The 16,543-nt window shown below is 43.9% G+C and overlaps 1 protein-coding gene across 1 annotated transcript in view; it reads left to right on the plus strand.

Annotated features, from left to right (window-relative positions):
* The window catches only part of LOC311116453 (aryl hydrocarbon receptor nuclear translocator 2-like), an 86,691-nt gene that overhangs the window by 29,876 nt on the left and 40,272 nt on the right, over nt 1–16,543 (plus strand). The window contains exons 6-10 of the mRNA XM_084191536.1: nt 4,599–4,701; nt 7,724–7,789; nt 9,550–9,635; nt 12,636–12,712; nt 15,774–15,908. Coding sequence (XP_084047662.1) covers nt 4,599–4,701; nt 7,724–7,789; nt 9,550–9,635; nt 12,636–12,712; nt 15,774–15,908 — 467 coding nt within the window. The remainder of the gene's footprint in view (nt 1–4,598; nt 4,702–7,723; nt 7,790–9,549; nt 9,636–12,635; nt 12,713–15,773; nt 15,909–16,543) is intronic.

Here is a 16,543-nt window from a genome sequence, read left to right on the forward strand (position 1 = left end):
GACAGCAACTACACTCTATGTTGTTGATGAGTCTTGGCATAAACTCCCAGGGTCCATACTTACGACATTGCATGTCACTTGAGTTAAACCAGTGGTAACACGACCTGGGCATGCACAGTTTGATTTCTGGTAACAATAGTTGTTCCCCATATTACGACGTGATTGGGTATATCTTCAACATGCGTCTGTGCTCATCATTCCTTGACATTAAAGCTTTTTGGGCGACCTGACCAAATTCACATAGAAATCTAATTTAAACCAAGTCTAAGAAGCAGTAGATATGTTCTATGTGCGCTATTTCTATGCTTCCCGTTCTTTAAGTTTTGTTTTTGCGTCTTTTACTTTCGGTTTTGTACACCAGCTTCAAACAGCTGAAAATACAATATTTTTGGTTATGGAAAATATATTTCACAGAGGTTTAGATGGTACAATTATTCTCTACACTATACTTGCTTGTTTTGTCACAAACTGAAATTAGGCGAACTATTAGAATTTTAGCAACCAGGAAATGGTGTAGAGATTTCTGCATAGTGCACCTTTACTGCATAAATGCTATCAGCTGCTGAATGTGTTACTAGGGCTAACCCAGATGTCGTAAGTATGGTTCCCAGAACTATGTTGTTATTTTTGTCATTTGAGTACGGGTAGCTGTGGTTGGCAAGGGAGAAAGGAGGCTTGGTGCCAGCCAAGCTAGCTGGGGGCATCATTCCATCATTGTTGTGTATCCCCTGGCAATTCAGTGATGGAACAATGACACAGAAACTTCACACCTGGGTTGTGTTCAATTGCACACCGTAGTAAAACGTTTTTTAAAGGAAAAACAAATCTGTATTCAGTTTTTCCCCTAGGATTTGTTTCAACAGCAGTGGCAAAGTTAGGGTGTTTTTAAGCTAATTTCTTGCAATTCTACATATTTTGTTTGGGGACAGGTTTTAAAGCAAATGTTTCTTCAATTATTCACATTTTGCCATGACTTATGCCTTGTTCTTATGCTGTCTGAGTGACTCAAACATTATATATAGCTCCATTATCTTTTCTACATCTGGTTTTAGTCCTTTAACTTTACACTGAAAACCTTTTACCATCCCGGTTTGTTTTTGTGTTATTATTATTTAGTTGAAGTGGTTTTCTCCCGACTGACCCTGGTTTTCCAGTCTGACTCTTTCACTTATGAAAAGTCAACAAGTAGAAGCAGCAGTGATGTTGCAGCTGTTGAGGACTGCAGTGGTCTGTCACTGCTTTATCCTATCTCCTTTGAGTGTGTCACACCCCATAGACACCCCGTAGACACACATGGTTTTGGACCGCACATACCGTACATCCCTTCTGTGTGTGTACATACGTACAGTACGTGTTTGTGTATGTGTGTGTGTGTACGTATGTACAGTACGTGTTTGTGTGTGTGTGTGTGTGTATGTACAGTACGTGTGTGTGTACGTATGTACACTGTGTTTGTGAGTTTACGTACAGTACATGTGTGTGTGTGTGTACGTATGTACACTACGTGTGTGTTTGTGTGTACGTACAGTACGTGTTTGTGTGTGTACGCACGCTTGCATATGTGTGGTGCACCTAGACCTTAAACAACCCCTAGCCACTACCCATAGAAACACATGGTTTTTGGACTGGATTGTAGTTGGCGTGCACACACACACACACACTACACACACACACACACACACATCACACACACAAATGTCTGCATGTGTTTGCTGCTCCGCTTTCCTTGGATCTCCCTGGGATGCCTTCATTCCAGCTGATCCCCCTGCCTCTGTGGGGTGTGTTGATCCCTTCATTTCCTCCCGGTTTCCCTGAAATCATCACTAAGTAGAGACCATCCCTGACCAACGGGGATAACAGGCAGACACACACATTTATAGAAACGGGAGCTCAACACAAATAAACACACAAACACAGCTGATGGTGTCCAGACATGTGCAGCAGTGTTTGTCTTCCTCCTCTACCCTGCAGTGTTTCCCATGGAATTAGTTCCAGGATAAACTTTACCTGTGGCGCTCCACTGGCAGATGGAGAGAAACAGAGGATAGCCCACAACCACACATGCACCAACATACACATACACACACACAACCACACACACAACCACACACATACACATACACACAACCACACATGCACGAACACACACACACACATGCAGGACCACACACGCACCAACACACACGCACGAACACACACACACACACACACACACACACACACACACACACACACACACACACACACGGCAGCTAGCCCGCCTGCTAACAAGAGAACATCTTAGTAATCTCCTCCAGACAAAGCCTGGGAATCCACTGATTAAACTATCACCTCCTTAACTCACTTACCCAAACCCAAGCCCTGTGTGTGATGACTTCTAACCTCCGTCAGTTAGAACATGAGGTCACACATTTACATTTACATCATTTAGCAGACGCTCTTATCCAGAGCGACTTACAAATTGGACATAAACACAGTAGAGGAAACTCACACTCACACAAACAAACTTGTTTGTACTTGTTGGTGTCTTAGCGTGTGCATACGCATGTGTGTGGGTGGCAGGTAGCTTAGTGGTTAAGAGTGTTGTGCCAGTAACCGAAAGGTCGCTGGTTCTAATCCCAGAGCCGACTAGGTGAACAATCTGTTGATGTGCACTTAACCTTAATTGCTCCTGTAAGTCGCTCTGGATAAGAGCGTCTGCTAAATATACTAAAATGTAAATGTAAATGGTGTGTGTTGATGTCTCAGGGAAAATAACATATGATGTAGCCAATGTGTTACTGGTCTGGTTTTGTGTTTGGGAGACATACCTCTACTCTCCTGTCTCCATCCTATCCATGGTAAACCATGATAATGCTGGTAAATAACCTCATCTCCTGTCTCCATCCTCTCCATGGTAAACCATGATAATGCTGGTAAATAACCTCATCTCCTGTCTCTCCTGTCTCCATCCTCTTCATGGTAAACCATGGTAATGCTGATAAATAACCTCATCTCCTGTCTCTCCTGTCTCCATCCTCTTCATGGTAAACCATGGTAATGCTGATAAATAACCTCATCTCCTGTCTCTCCTGTCTCCATCCTCTTCATGGTAAACCATGGTAATGCTGGTAAATAACCTCATCTCCTGTCTCTCCTGTCTCCATCCTCTTCATGGTAAACCATGGTAATGCTGGTAAATAACCTCATCTCCTGTCTCTCCTGTCTCCATCCTCTTCATGGTAAACCATGGTAATGCTGGTAAATAACCTCATCTCCTGTCTCTCCTGTCTCCATCCTCTTCATGGTAAACCATGGTAATGCTGATAAATAACCTCATCTCCTGTCTCTCCTGTCTGTATACTCTCCATTGTAAATGCTGGTAACATGTTCATGTGTGATCCACCGAACGAAACCAGAGCCTTCTAATTGGACTCCTGACCTTGGCCAATTCTAAACGTTATATGTCATCCCAGGGCACCCACAGCCCCAGGGAGAGAGTGTCTTTAGCTAAACATAGTGGTCAGTCCATAGAGGTAGAAAGAGGTTTCATCTCCTACTTTAAAATGGTGGAAGCCCTCAATGGCAATGTCCATGCTAAGACGGGTTGTATTCACCCAGAGCTCTCTTTCGACCTCCATGGGTCAGTCTCGGGAAGAGAGGGAGCTGAGATCCTTGTATCCTCTCCCCTTCAATACAAGATTGTAGCCTAAACTAAAATCCAGCCTTTAGCCGTGGCCAAACACTGGCCCCCTCCCTCCCTTGACAAGCCACTGCTAGAATAGAACCGTATAGATGACCTCATCAGTGCTTTGGGAGTTTGCAGAGTTAACATTGTTTAATGCTGCGTTCATTGCACTAATGTTACTGGCAGATTGTCCATATGTCCAGCTTCAACATTAAACCCCCCCACCTGTCACCAATATTCCTTGTTGAATGCCCCCGGCCTTGGATTGGCCTGTTGTGTAGTCTACAGCTGGAACGTGAATTGTGGAGTGTGTATGTGCGTGTCGTGTGTGTGCTCGCTCATACTCATCTGTGTGTGTGGCTTGAATCCGCTCTTTGTCCGGCTGAATAACCTCTGGCTGGCCCTAGCTAACCCGATAGCTGTTAGCATGATCTAAGCCTACAGTCATCTAACAAACAAATTAGTTGCAACGCCGCTCAGACTGACCGTGTGTGGAGGAGGAATTCCTCTGAAAAAACACACTGGGGTCAGCTGGAACGGATCGCTGCGGGACACACCACACACACACACACACACACACAAACCTTATTTGTCTGGCATTACTGTAGACATGTTTTCTTACAGACAAGTGAGTGATGATGCAGCTAATAGTCTCTAAATGGGTTAAATGGGGTGAGGAGGAAGAGACAGACAGACAGACAGACAGACAGAGGGAGAGACACTCTCCATGAATTACATTAGGCTAAATATCAGGGATGAAATAGTTTTTCCTCTCCAACACTTAATGAGAAACAAGGGAGCGATACGTTGACCAACAAAAATGTCCTGTCCCAGACAGAAACAGTGGTGCAGCTCTACTCCCGAACCTCAGGATGCTGCAAGGCTGTGTGTGAGCGTCTCTCATCTCATGTTCTTTCCTCTGTCTCCTCAGGGCGTATCCTGGACCTGAAGACAGGAACAGTGAAGAAGGAGGGGCAACAGTCGTCTATGAGGATGTGCATGGGCTCCAGACGATCCTTCATCTGCAGAATGAGGTGTGTGTGTGTCTCTGTGTGTGTCATTCCTCCATGAGCATATGGATGGTCTGTCTTAGGTGTGTGTGCACGTACAGTATGTCAACTTGATCCATCTCTCCATCTGCGGGGGATTTAAAGTGATTAACACCTGTGCTGTAGACTCACTTCCAAAAGGACTCCTCCATCCTTTAAAACTCTGTCAGGTTCAAACTTAGTCAGCTGTGATAATATGTAGATACCTTCGTCTCCCTATATCACTAAGCAGCAATCATCCAGTCTTTGGTTCGCACCTGCCTGTGAGATGCATTCTCCATACCAAATGGCACCCTATTCCCTATAAAGTGCACTATTTTTGACCAGGGCCCATAGTGCACTACATAGGGAATAAGGTGTAATTTGGGACGTAGACTGTGATGTGCGTGCAGCCATAACCTATTTCACTCCCCCGCAGCCATCAAGCCATATGCTTCCCCCCATGGCCATCGAGCCATATGCTTCCCCCCCCCCCCCCCCCCCCCGTGGCCGTCGAGCCATATGCTTCCCCCCCCCGCGTGGCCATCGAGCCATATGCTTCCCCCCCCCGCGTGGCCATCGAGCCATATGCTTCCCCCCCCCACCGTGGCCATCGAGCCATATGCTTCCCCCCCCGTGGCCATCGAGCCATATCCTTTCCCCCCGTGGCCATCGAGCCATATGCTTTCCCCCCATGGCCATCGAGCCATATGCTTTCCCCCCCCGTGGCCATCGAGCCATATGCTTTCTATCCCCAACATGAAGAAGTGAAGACACACCATTGGTTAAAGTGATGGATGTTTCCATAGCTCACACGTCATTATGTATGACATATCCTGCTGCAGATATTTCAATAATCACTCTAATCTGTTGGGAATCCAGCTCAGAATTCACCCCCCTGTGTGTGTGTAGCATGCACCCCCGCCCCCCTCCCACTCGCTTCAACCCCGAGCACTACTCTTGTTTATTTCATTCTCAGGATGTTTGGAAATCTAGAAACCGGTTCCTCTGATGCACACAGAATGACCGCTAAAATGTTTTTGAAATGGACGGCCCACCGACACGCGTCTTCCCGATATTTCCGATGCGTCCTGGCATACGTAAAGCTTCGTTAGCACAGGAATGGGGATGTTTGTGCTTGTTGCATCTGCCTCACTCACATTACACAGATGCTAATCACAGTTTGTTAGGAGGATTGGAATGTGTGTGTGTCTTTTGTTAGTTTGCTATTTAGGCCGCTTCGCAAATTGAAAACAGCATGCAGGGATGACTGTCTGCACTCTGCAGTGACCACAGCTGAGAATACACAACACACATACACAGAGCCCCAAACAGCACGCCATGCAACAAAGTGTAAAGGAATTGTTCATTCTTCAACATCATTTCAGGGAAGCTAATATTAGCTAACTCCAGAAGAGCAGAAGATGATGTCATCTTGAACCTTTTGTTGATCAGTGGAAAAACTGGAGGTTGTCCCTCCTCCCTACTCTCAATAATACCTGACTCACCGGCTAAAAGAAACTCGCATGTCAAATGGGTTCTGTCTTTGTTCCATTTTTACATTTTAGTCATTTAACAGACGCTCTTATCCAGAGCAACTTACAGTTAGTGAGTGCATACATTTTTCATACTTTTTTCATACATAATGTGAGACTGTGTAGACTTGGTTAAAGCTGACATCAATGACGATAAATCCGTTTTTCTGGTTTAAACATAATTTATCCAGGTTCTCAAGTCTCAGTGAGATACAATCTGTTCTGTAAGAGAGACCTGGTCCAACAGTACACGTTGTTTGCTCCTGAGTGGCGCAGTGGTCTAAGGCACTGCATCGCAGTGCTAACTGTGCCACTAGAGATCCTGGTTCGAATCCAGGCTCTGTCGCAGCCGGCCGCGACCGGGAGACTCATGGGCGGCGCACAATTGGCCCAGCGTCGTCCAGGGTAGGGGAGGGAATGGCCGGCAGGGATGTAGCTCAGTTGATAGAGCATGGCGTTTGCAACGCCAGGGTTGTGGGTTCGTTTCCCATGGGGGGCCAGTATTTTTTATTTATTTTTTTATATATAAAATATGTATTCACTAACTGTAAGTCGCTCTGGATAAGAGCGTATGCTAAATGACAAAAATGTAAAATGTAATGTTTTCCGTCTCCATTTCTGTGCAGTCATCTAGTCAGTACACGTGTCATTTAGCAGACACGCATACACAAGTATGTTCAGATTTCAAAAGTATTGTTCTCATTGAGGAGAATCCTATCCACAGCAACATGGCAAACACACCAAACAAGATTTTTCCAATAACACTCACCATGGCTGCGTTCTAAATGGCACCCTATTCCCTATATAGTTCATAGGGCTCTGGTCTAAAGTAGTGTGCTATATAGGGAATAGGGTGCCATTTGTCATGCATCTGTAGTCTCACACAGCTAACACAACAGTACATTATATCATGTCAGGCCCTGGTTATTTGTTCAGTCAGTGTGTTCTAGCTCTCTGGTCTTAACATCTCTGTATCTGTTTTCAGTGGGACTGGTTCACATCTCTGTCTCTTTCTATCTCTGTCTTCTCTCGCTCCCTTCCTTTCTCTGTGTGTGTGTGTGTGCGCCTATGTGTCTGTTTCTGCATTCGTGTGTGTGTGTGTGTGTGTGTGTGTGCACTACACGTGTGCCAAATAGGAGTCTTAGGCCCAGAGTTACCATAGTGTGTATGATGTATAGCAGGGTTCCCCCCCCAAAAATATAAAAAGACTGTAAAAACACCAGCAAATCAGCTCCAAGTGATTTACATTTTGGAAATCTGTTCTAAAGTATTCACACGCATAACAGAAAGAGATATGTGATCGTATACAAATGTAAGTGAGGTTTGAAATGATTGTTTTTGTCAAATATTCTTCTTGCGTTCAATTTGCAGTCTACAAATGATTTGTAATTATGTGTCGACCCCCTGACCATCCGCTCAAGAAAAGATCGTCCCGCGTTTGAATCTAGTTGATGATCCCTGATGTATAGTATCCTGTGTGTGTTTCTCTTCAGATGTGGCAGCACCCCACTGGACCACATCTCTCTCAACCGACTGTCCAACATGAGGAAGAGATACAGGTGAGGCAGACAGACGTCCGCTGTCACTTTACTATTCCTACCTTTCTGTTTTACTCCATTTCTTTTCTCCCCGTCTCAATATGGCCTTAGAAATAAAAACGTACCGATGATTTAGCCCTTCGGAGATTCCATCATTGGAACGTTTTTTATTTATAAGGCCATATTGAGACAGCTCCCATTTTACTTGTGTAACTACGTTGTCCAGCAGACAAATGAAAACTGTCGCCTGTGATCACATGACTGTGTTTTGTTGATTGTGCCTAAGACCCGTACAGAGCTAGGGGAAAAGCTTTCCAGTTCTCTGTCCCTTCCGCTTGGAACAAGCTTCAGGTCCTGAAATTACAGGAGCTCGTCCCTTTAAATGAGTTTAAAGCTAGGTTAAACACTGATGGGAAATTAAGTGTGGGGGGGGGGGGCCTGTCAATGTTTTAACCCCTATTTGCACCATACTTTCCCAAACCATCTTGCTGTTCAATGTGTAAATTAGATTTTTCTAACTGTAGTGTTTTATGTTGTAAATGTGTCTGCACCTTTGTGTGTTGCTATTTTGGCCAGGTCTCTCTTGATCTCAATGAGACTAACCTGGTAAAATAAAGGTAAAACATTTTTATAAAGCCCTTTTTACATGAGCAGTTGTCACAGTGCTTTACAGATACCCAGCCTAAAACCCCAGAGAGCTAGCAATGCAGATGCAGAAGCACAGTGGCTAGGAAAAACTCCCTAGAAAGGCAGGAACCTAGGCTGCATAAGCATTTTTTTGGTCCAAACAGTATTTAAAAATAAAAGTGTGTGTGTGTGTGTGTGTGTGTGTGTGTGTGTGTGTGTGTGTTTATATTTTTTATTATTTCTTTTTATTATATATTCATTATTATTATACATTTGGGGCTTGATAAATGCTTAAACGACTAAAACCATATATAAAGTATATAGAAAATATAACGGACCTATACACTGAGTGTACAAAACATTAGGAACACCTTCCTAATATTGAGTTGCACCCCCTTTTGCCCTCAGAACAGCCTCAATTCATTGGGGCATGGACTATACAAGGTGTCAAGTGTTCCACAGGGATGCTGGCCCATGTTTACTCAAATGCTTCCCACACGGGAAACTGTTGAGCGTGAAAAAAACAGCAGCGCTGCAGTTCTTGACACACTCAAACCAGTGCGCCTGGCACCTACTGCTATACCCTGTTCAAAGGCACTTAAATATTTTGTCTTGCCCATTCACCCTCTGAATGGCACACATACACACAATCCATGCCTCAATTGTCTCGAGGCTTAAAAATCCTTCTTTAAACTGCCTCCTCCCTTTAATCTACACTGATTTTTAAGTGGATTTAACAAGTGACATCAATAAGGGATCATAGCTTTCACCTGGATTCACCTGGTCAGTCTGTCATGGAAAAAGTTCCTAATGTTTTGTACACTCAGTGTGTATTTTTTAATAATATAATCTTTGAGAACTAACAATCACCAAAATAAAAAGCTAGACAGTCAGAGAGAATTGACATTTCCACACACAATGAATTTAGCAGTGTTGATTTTGTTATTATGTTTGAGCAAAAGAACACAGCATTAGCCATTGCAAAATGCATAGAAATTAGCTTTAAAACTGCAACATTGGAAAAATGTGTAGAATTAGTATTTTTCACGCCGCCCCTGTCACGCCCACCACCTAAGCCCGTTATTGATCCAGAAAAAACCCTGGTGTGTGTGTGTGTGTGTTATAAAATGTGTGTGTAATCTGATTGTTTCTAGGAACGGCCTGGGACCCTCGAAGGAGGGAGAGGATCAGTACTCTGTGGTGCACTGTACCGGCTACATCAAGGCATGGCCCCCTGCAGGTAGTTACTGACACACATACACAACCTTTTTCTACCCAGAGTTCTCCCTAACTAGGTCAACAAATAGCTTTGTTGATGCTAGCAGTGTGTGGGTCTTCCATTCAAAACATTGAGACAACAGTGGTGGTAGCAGAACACACACACACACACACGTTTTCTACATTCTATTCTATAGATTCCTCAGGTTCAATAAAATATTCTCAGGTGTCTGATGGTGTGATTGTGGGGTCTGGGATGTTTAATTAGTCTCTCTCACACACAAACACACACACACACACTGACAGAGGTGACGTCGCATCCAGGATGGATGGGGGTCAGAGATCACACAGGACCTCGGATGCACTCATTGACACACACACGCCAACTCTTCCAAGTGTTTACAGAGTCACGAAACCCCCCGGTCTGGAATTGTCTGCAATTCCCAGAACCAGGTGTCTAGATGTGGGGTGGGGGGGGTGGGGTTGAGCAACTTTTAGCATCACAGTATGAAATGTACTTAAAGTGCTTTGAGGCTGCACTGGATGATTCCCAGAATCCCGATCACACGCACACTACACGTGTGTGGAAATCGTTGACACATGTTTTACTTCCTGGGACAAAAATAGACCAGTGGAATGTTCTGGTCTGTCAGTCTATCGCTCGCCCACTATCAGTCTTAAGGTACTGAATTAAGTGATAATGCCCGAGAAGCCGGTGTTTGGAGAATATATTGGCATGGGTGTTGTTAGGCCCGAGACGAAGTAGAGGGCTGGCAAACCGTGCCAATATATCCTCCAAACACCGGCTTCTCGAGCATTATCACTTTTATAAAACGGTTACCAACATATTCAAATAATGATTGACATATTTTCATAAAAAAAATTATTTTGAATTTATTCATACTATTTCATCCTTCCACGAGACATAGTCCCGACACAAATCCCGACACAAGCCGGCTGGTCGTTCATTCTATTGGTTCGGTTCCCAGAGATAAGGGATAAGTCGTTCAGTCTTTTTGTTCTGCATCTATTGACCCAGTCGTTGGTTCTAAATGTTCTATTGCCATACTGGTTGGCAACGTTCTTATCCCTTGCTCCCTAGCTAGCCAACTACGGCTAACTTAGTCACGTCAACTGTAGATGCATTTGCATTTGTTTAAGCTGTTTTCTAGTGACATTTATTTGGATACATCCATAACAATGAGCTAATGAGGCGCGATTTCGTCTGGCATAGAAAATGTGCTCAATCGTCAGGACACTGTTGTTCAGAGGAGCTAGCCAACAACACAGCTAACACAATCACTTAAAATGAAGCTGGAAAGACTGCAAACTAGCTGCACTTTGTTTCGTTTTACCTTTTTTCAATTGACATTTCTTTGTATATATCCATAAAGATTATGCCAGCTGATTCATGATTTCGACTGACTGAGAAACGCTGACTGCCTGTCTGTCTCAGGAGATCGAATTTGAATATTGAAACAATGTTGCAAATGTCGGAGAGACAGACAGCAAGGTTATACAAATCTCCGCTGTTGAAAACTAAATGTTAGTCTAAAAGAAATGTGAGATAATGTCTAGATGCTTTTTATAGTAGAGATCAAGTTTATAAAGTGCCTGGCTGGGTTGATGAGACAGTGGATTGTGCAGTCAGATGGAACAGAGTAAATAGGCACGTTAACGTCATAGATTTAGCCGGTGGTAACTTGTGGAATAGACACCGGCTGGAATGCGGTTTTAACCAATCAGCATTCAGGATTAGACCCACCCGTTGTATAATCGGACGCATCACCCGCGTGCACACACACGCACGTAGACCATCCATCCTTCTGGCTTATGAAAACAGCACAGGAACTGGTAGGATGTAGCGCATGGCTCATGTCAGCTCTTCTGGGCACCATTTCATAAAACGTCTCAGATTATGAGTGCAGATCTAGGATCAGGTCCCCCCCTGTTCATGTAAAGGGCAATTCTAGATCAGCACTCCTACTCTGTGTCTTTCTGAACAAAGGCCCTGGGGAGACTAAAGTGGATGGAGGTCAGGTAGTAGGATGGATGGTAATTGGCTGGGATGGAACATCAAAATTATAGTTGCGTATATTATTGAATCTAGACGTATGTGTCCCAATTGGCACCCTATTCCCATATGGCTCTGGTCAAAATTAGTGCACTATACAGTGAATAGGGTACCTATTGGCCCTGGTCAAAAGTAGTGCACTATATAGGGAAAAGGGTGCCATTTGGGCCGTAGACTACTTCTTGCATTGACGTGGCTGACTAGTTGGTTGAATATGCAAGTAAAAGTCCTCAACACAGATTGTCTTTTTTTTATCAAGGTTTTTTATTTGTCATTTGAAAGATTATACAGACAATAAGACAGACAGATCGAAAAACACACTGATCCTCTACTGGGGGGGGGGGGGATCTGCGAACAGTCTTCATTATGACTGATAGGTGTTTTTGTGTTTCCGGAATTCATTATTGTGGGAAACTGATATCAACATTTAAATCAATATAAAACTTGATGGAACAAGAACTCTCTCTTGCTCATTCTCTCTCCCTCCCTCCCTCCCTCTCTCCCTCTGTGATGTACATGATTATTGATACTGGCAGTAAGAGAGAGAAGTTTTTGGATATTTGTTCCGGATGATTTGCAGAGATTCATAGAGACTGTGTGTATGTGTTTACATGCCTGCCTGTGTGTGTGTGTGTGTGATTTATCTGCTTGCGTCTCAGCCGTTATTGAGAAAGCAGCTTGTACATCACACTGGTACGGTACTAGACTACACAGTGTCATGCTGGAAATCACCTCTCAACAACACAAAGTTCACATCTGAAATGCAAAATCACACATTTACACTTTATTGGATAGCTGCCATCTTGATATCTCACTGTCTCGTGTATTTAATATATTTTTCTCCCCCACTCTCTTTTTTTTATCTCTCTCTTTTCTCCCTCTTTTCCCTCCCTCCCTCTTTTCTCTCTCTCCCTCTTTTCTCACGCTCCCTCTTTCTCCCTATCTCAGGTATGACCATACCAGAAGAAGACACAGAGGCAGGACAGACCAGTAAATACTGCCTGGTGGCCATCGGAAGACTGCAGGTACCGTCCTGTGTGTTTGTGTACACGCTCTGTGATGACGTGCAGAGATTAGCACACGACACAGTCTCCTCTCCCATTGCTATATAAAGTTATGGATCCACAAAAAGCCTCTGCTCAAATTAAATGGAAACCCAATCACCTCAGTCTCATGTTGTCTGTGTCTGTGATCTATGTTTGTGTGGTTGGGTGGGTGCATATCGTTTATGCCAAGGTGTGTGACCTGAGCACGGGGTTGTCAGGGAGCATCAGTCCAGGAGGATTACAGTAATGGAGCAGACAGGTGGAACGTGCACTGAAGAGCTCTATCCATCCTCCCATAACTTGCGTCTCGTGTGTGTGGTGTGAAGAGCTCCACCCTTCCTCCCATAACTCACCCCCCCCGCCCAATAGCTCAACCAGCTCAACTCCTCTTCATATGTCCAACATCTTCCCTCTCCCACCTTAACCTTCTCAGCTCCCAGACTTCTCTGATGTTTTAGAAGGAGTTGAACTGCTACTGTCCCCTCATAGGATCCCATATACCCCCCATACTCAACTGGCGGACCGCAGTCTGGATCTGAACCCAGAACGGGGTCAATGCGGACCGGGGGTCCTGGTTTACTCGTCGGGCTTCGACCCCTGGTATCATATAAACACTCATAAGACATGGAAAAATGTGTGAAATTGCAGGAAATGAGCTTTAAAAGAGCAAACCATTATCTACCCCATGCAAAATGTGTAGAATTAAGGGAAATTAGCTTTAAAACTGCAAAATGTTCTATCCATCAACAAGGGGTGTGAGGTGGGGGTTTGTTACTATGCCGATAAATGACAATATCCATCCGGACCTTCGCCACCTAGAACATTTGTGTGACTGGACCTTCTCAAATAGTACTTGAGTATACTGCCATATACAATAGAACCTCATAGAGAGATGGGAACCTCTTGAGTCAGACTGACCGGTCAACCAAACGGGCAATATCGAACTGGGACATGTATTGAACACCAAAAACAGGATATTTCTGCAGGATACAGACAAACGTAAAGGATGCTTACATGTGCTTAAGACACACCAGACGTACAGTATCTGGCTAAATGGTCAAAACAATGTGTTAATATGTAGGTAATATTTTCTGTTAAATTTTGATAAAACCTTTTCTACTGTATCTCAAACGCTGCCGATTAACCACTTGGGACAGTTTTCAGGACCATTTAACCACTTGGGACAGTTTTCAGGACATTGTAATCCAGATTCCGTCTCTTTGCTTTTGGACGAAACTTTTGAGACACAACTGAAGTCTTTATGAGACCACATCACATGCTACAACAGATATCATGTTCATATGATCGGATGACATTAGGAAGAAACAGGCCTTTGGTGTCGGGAACGGAAGCTAATGGGGGAACAGAATTGAGCACAACACAGGATAATTTTAAGCTGCATTAAACATGCTCCTGAAAAAGTGCCCCGTATTCATATAGCTTCTCAGAGTAGGAGTGCTGATCTAGGATCAGTTTAGTATTTTAGGTCTTGATGAATTAGATTAAATGGACAGGGGGGGGCCTGATCCTGGATCAGCACTCCCACTATGAGACGCTTTATGAATAAGGGCCCTGAAGGCTCTCAAAAATAACCTTCCTGGTACTCCCATCCTCCTCCTGCTTTTACCTTCTCCATCATCTCACATATATAACCCTCTGGTCCCTTCGTCCTTTAATCTCTCTCACATATACTGTATCTAACCCTCTGGTCCCTTCGTCCTTTAATCTCTCTCACATATACTGTATCTAACCCTCTGGTCCCTTCGTCCTTTAATCTCTCTCACATATACTGTATCTAACCCTCTGGTCCCTTCGTCCTTTAATCTCTCTCACATATACTGTATCTAACCCTCTGGTCCCTTCGTCCTTTAATCTCTCTCACATATACTGTATCTAACCCTCCGGTCCCTTCGTCCTTTAATCTCTCTCACATATACTGGATCTAACCCTCCGCTCCCTTCGTCCTTTAATCTCTCACATATACTGTATCTAACCCTCCGGTCCCTTCGTCCTTTAATCTCTCTCACATATACTGTATCTAACCCTCCGGTCCCTTCGTCCTTTAATCTCTCTCACATATACTGTATCTAACCCTCCGGTCCCTTCGTCCTTTAATCTCTCTCACATATACTGTATCTAACCCTCCGGTCCCTTCGTCCTTTAATCTCTCTCACATATACTGTATCTAACCCTCCGGTCCCTTCGTCCTTTAATCTCTCTCACATATACTGTATCTAACCCTCCGGTCCCTTCGTCCTTTAATCTCTCTCACATATACTGTATCTAACCCTCTGGTCCCTTCGTCCTTTAATCTCTCTCACATATACTGTATCTAACCCTCCGGTCCCTTCGTCCTTTAATCTCTCTCACATATACTGTATCTAACCCTCCGGTCCCTTCGTCCTTTAATCTCTCTCACATATACTGTATCTAACCCTCCGGTCCCTTCGTCCTTTAATCTCTCTCACATATACTGTATCTAACCCTCCGGTCCCTTCGTCCTTTAATCTCTCTCACATATACTGTATCTAACCCTCCGGTCCCTTCGTCCTTTAATCTCTCTCACATATACTGTATCTAACCCTCCGGTCCCTTCGTCCTTTAATCTCTCTCACATATACTGTATCTAACCCTCCGGTCCCTTCGTCCTTTAATCTCTCTCACATATACTGTATCTAACCCTCCGGTCCCTTCGTCCTTTAATCTCTCTCACATATACTGTATCTAACCCTCTGGTCCCTTCGTCCTTTTTCATCCCCTTTTAACTAGCAAGGGAGGAACTTCACATTCTTAGTCAACATGTTTTAGGAGATGAAGAGTTCTGAGGTTTTATGTAACCATGTCCAAAGAGTCATCTCCCACCTGATGAAAATTCAAGAGGTTGAGAGAAGAAATGCGCTAAAAGCAATTGAAAAAAAGGTTTTAAGTTTCAGAGAGTCTGTCAAAACCTTTGTGCCAATGTTTCATCAATCAATTTTCCAGAAATGTTTATTAACTGATTGGTTAATTAATCGATGACATGTTCCCCCTCATCTCCTAGGTGACCAGTTCTCCCGTTTCCATGGATATGAATGGCCTGTCGGTTCCCACAGAGTTCCTGTCGCGCCACAACTCAGATGGCATCATCACTTTTGTGGACCCGCGGTGCATCAATGTGATTGGATACCAGCCTCAGGTTGGTTCCTCCCCCTATTCATCACAATCAGGGTCTCGTTTAGTAGGGCACGACGTTGCGAAACATTTAGAAAATTGCGAAACGTAACCGGAACAGTCTGTGAGGTGACATCAAAACTATCATGTTATTGAGCGGAACCATATTGAGCAAAACATATCTGTTGCCTGTGATGCCACCTGTCAGAGTTCACAATAAAAGCCCTATGGTGAACTGGAGCCGCTCGTTCGATGCCCACTCATCACATTCTACTCATTCTTTAGGGCAAGACATTGTGAAATGTTGTGAAAATGTTGCAAATAGTGACCAGTAGTGACGTAACCTGTTAATAGGTTTCCAACCCCCCTTGACGAAATGGAGCAGCTGATGCCATGTCACAGACTGTTAAATGTAAAGATGAGGCAGTGTTTCATTTGAAATTGAAGAGGCCCGGAATATTGATTTCATGGTCTTTATGCACCGCCTGGAAACTAAACTATGGGAAACGCCAACCGTGTCCGGATACTGAATGGTCCTATGTACTAAATAGGCTTTTTTGGCTATGCAACAATAGTATGTTTTATAGTATGTATAATTGAAAAAAAGAAATAAGTACACTTTAAATGCCAGGATGTCCTACTCCTTTCCTAGTATGAATT

This window comes from Coregonus lavaretus, assembly GCF_964263955.1.
Source record: "Coregonus lavaretus genome assembly, contig: HAP1_SCAFFOLD_1264, whole genome shotgun sequence".
In the NCBI taxonomy this organism is placed as follows: Eukaryota; Metazoa; Chordata; class Actinopteri; order Salmoniformes; family Salmonidae; genus Coregonus; species Coregonus lavaretus.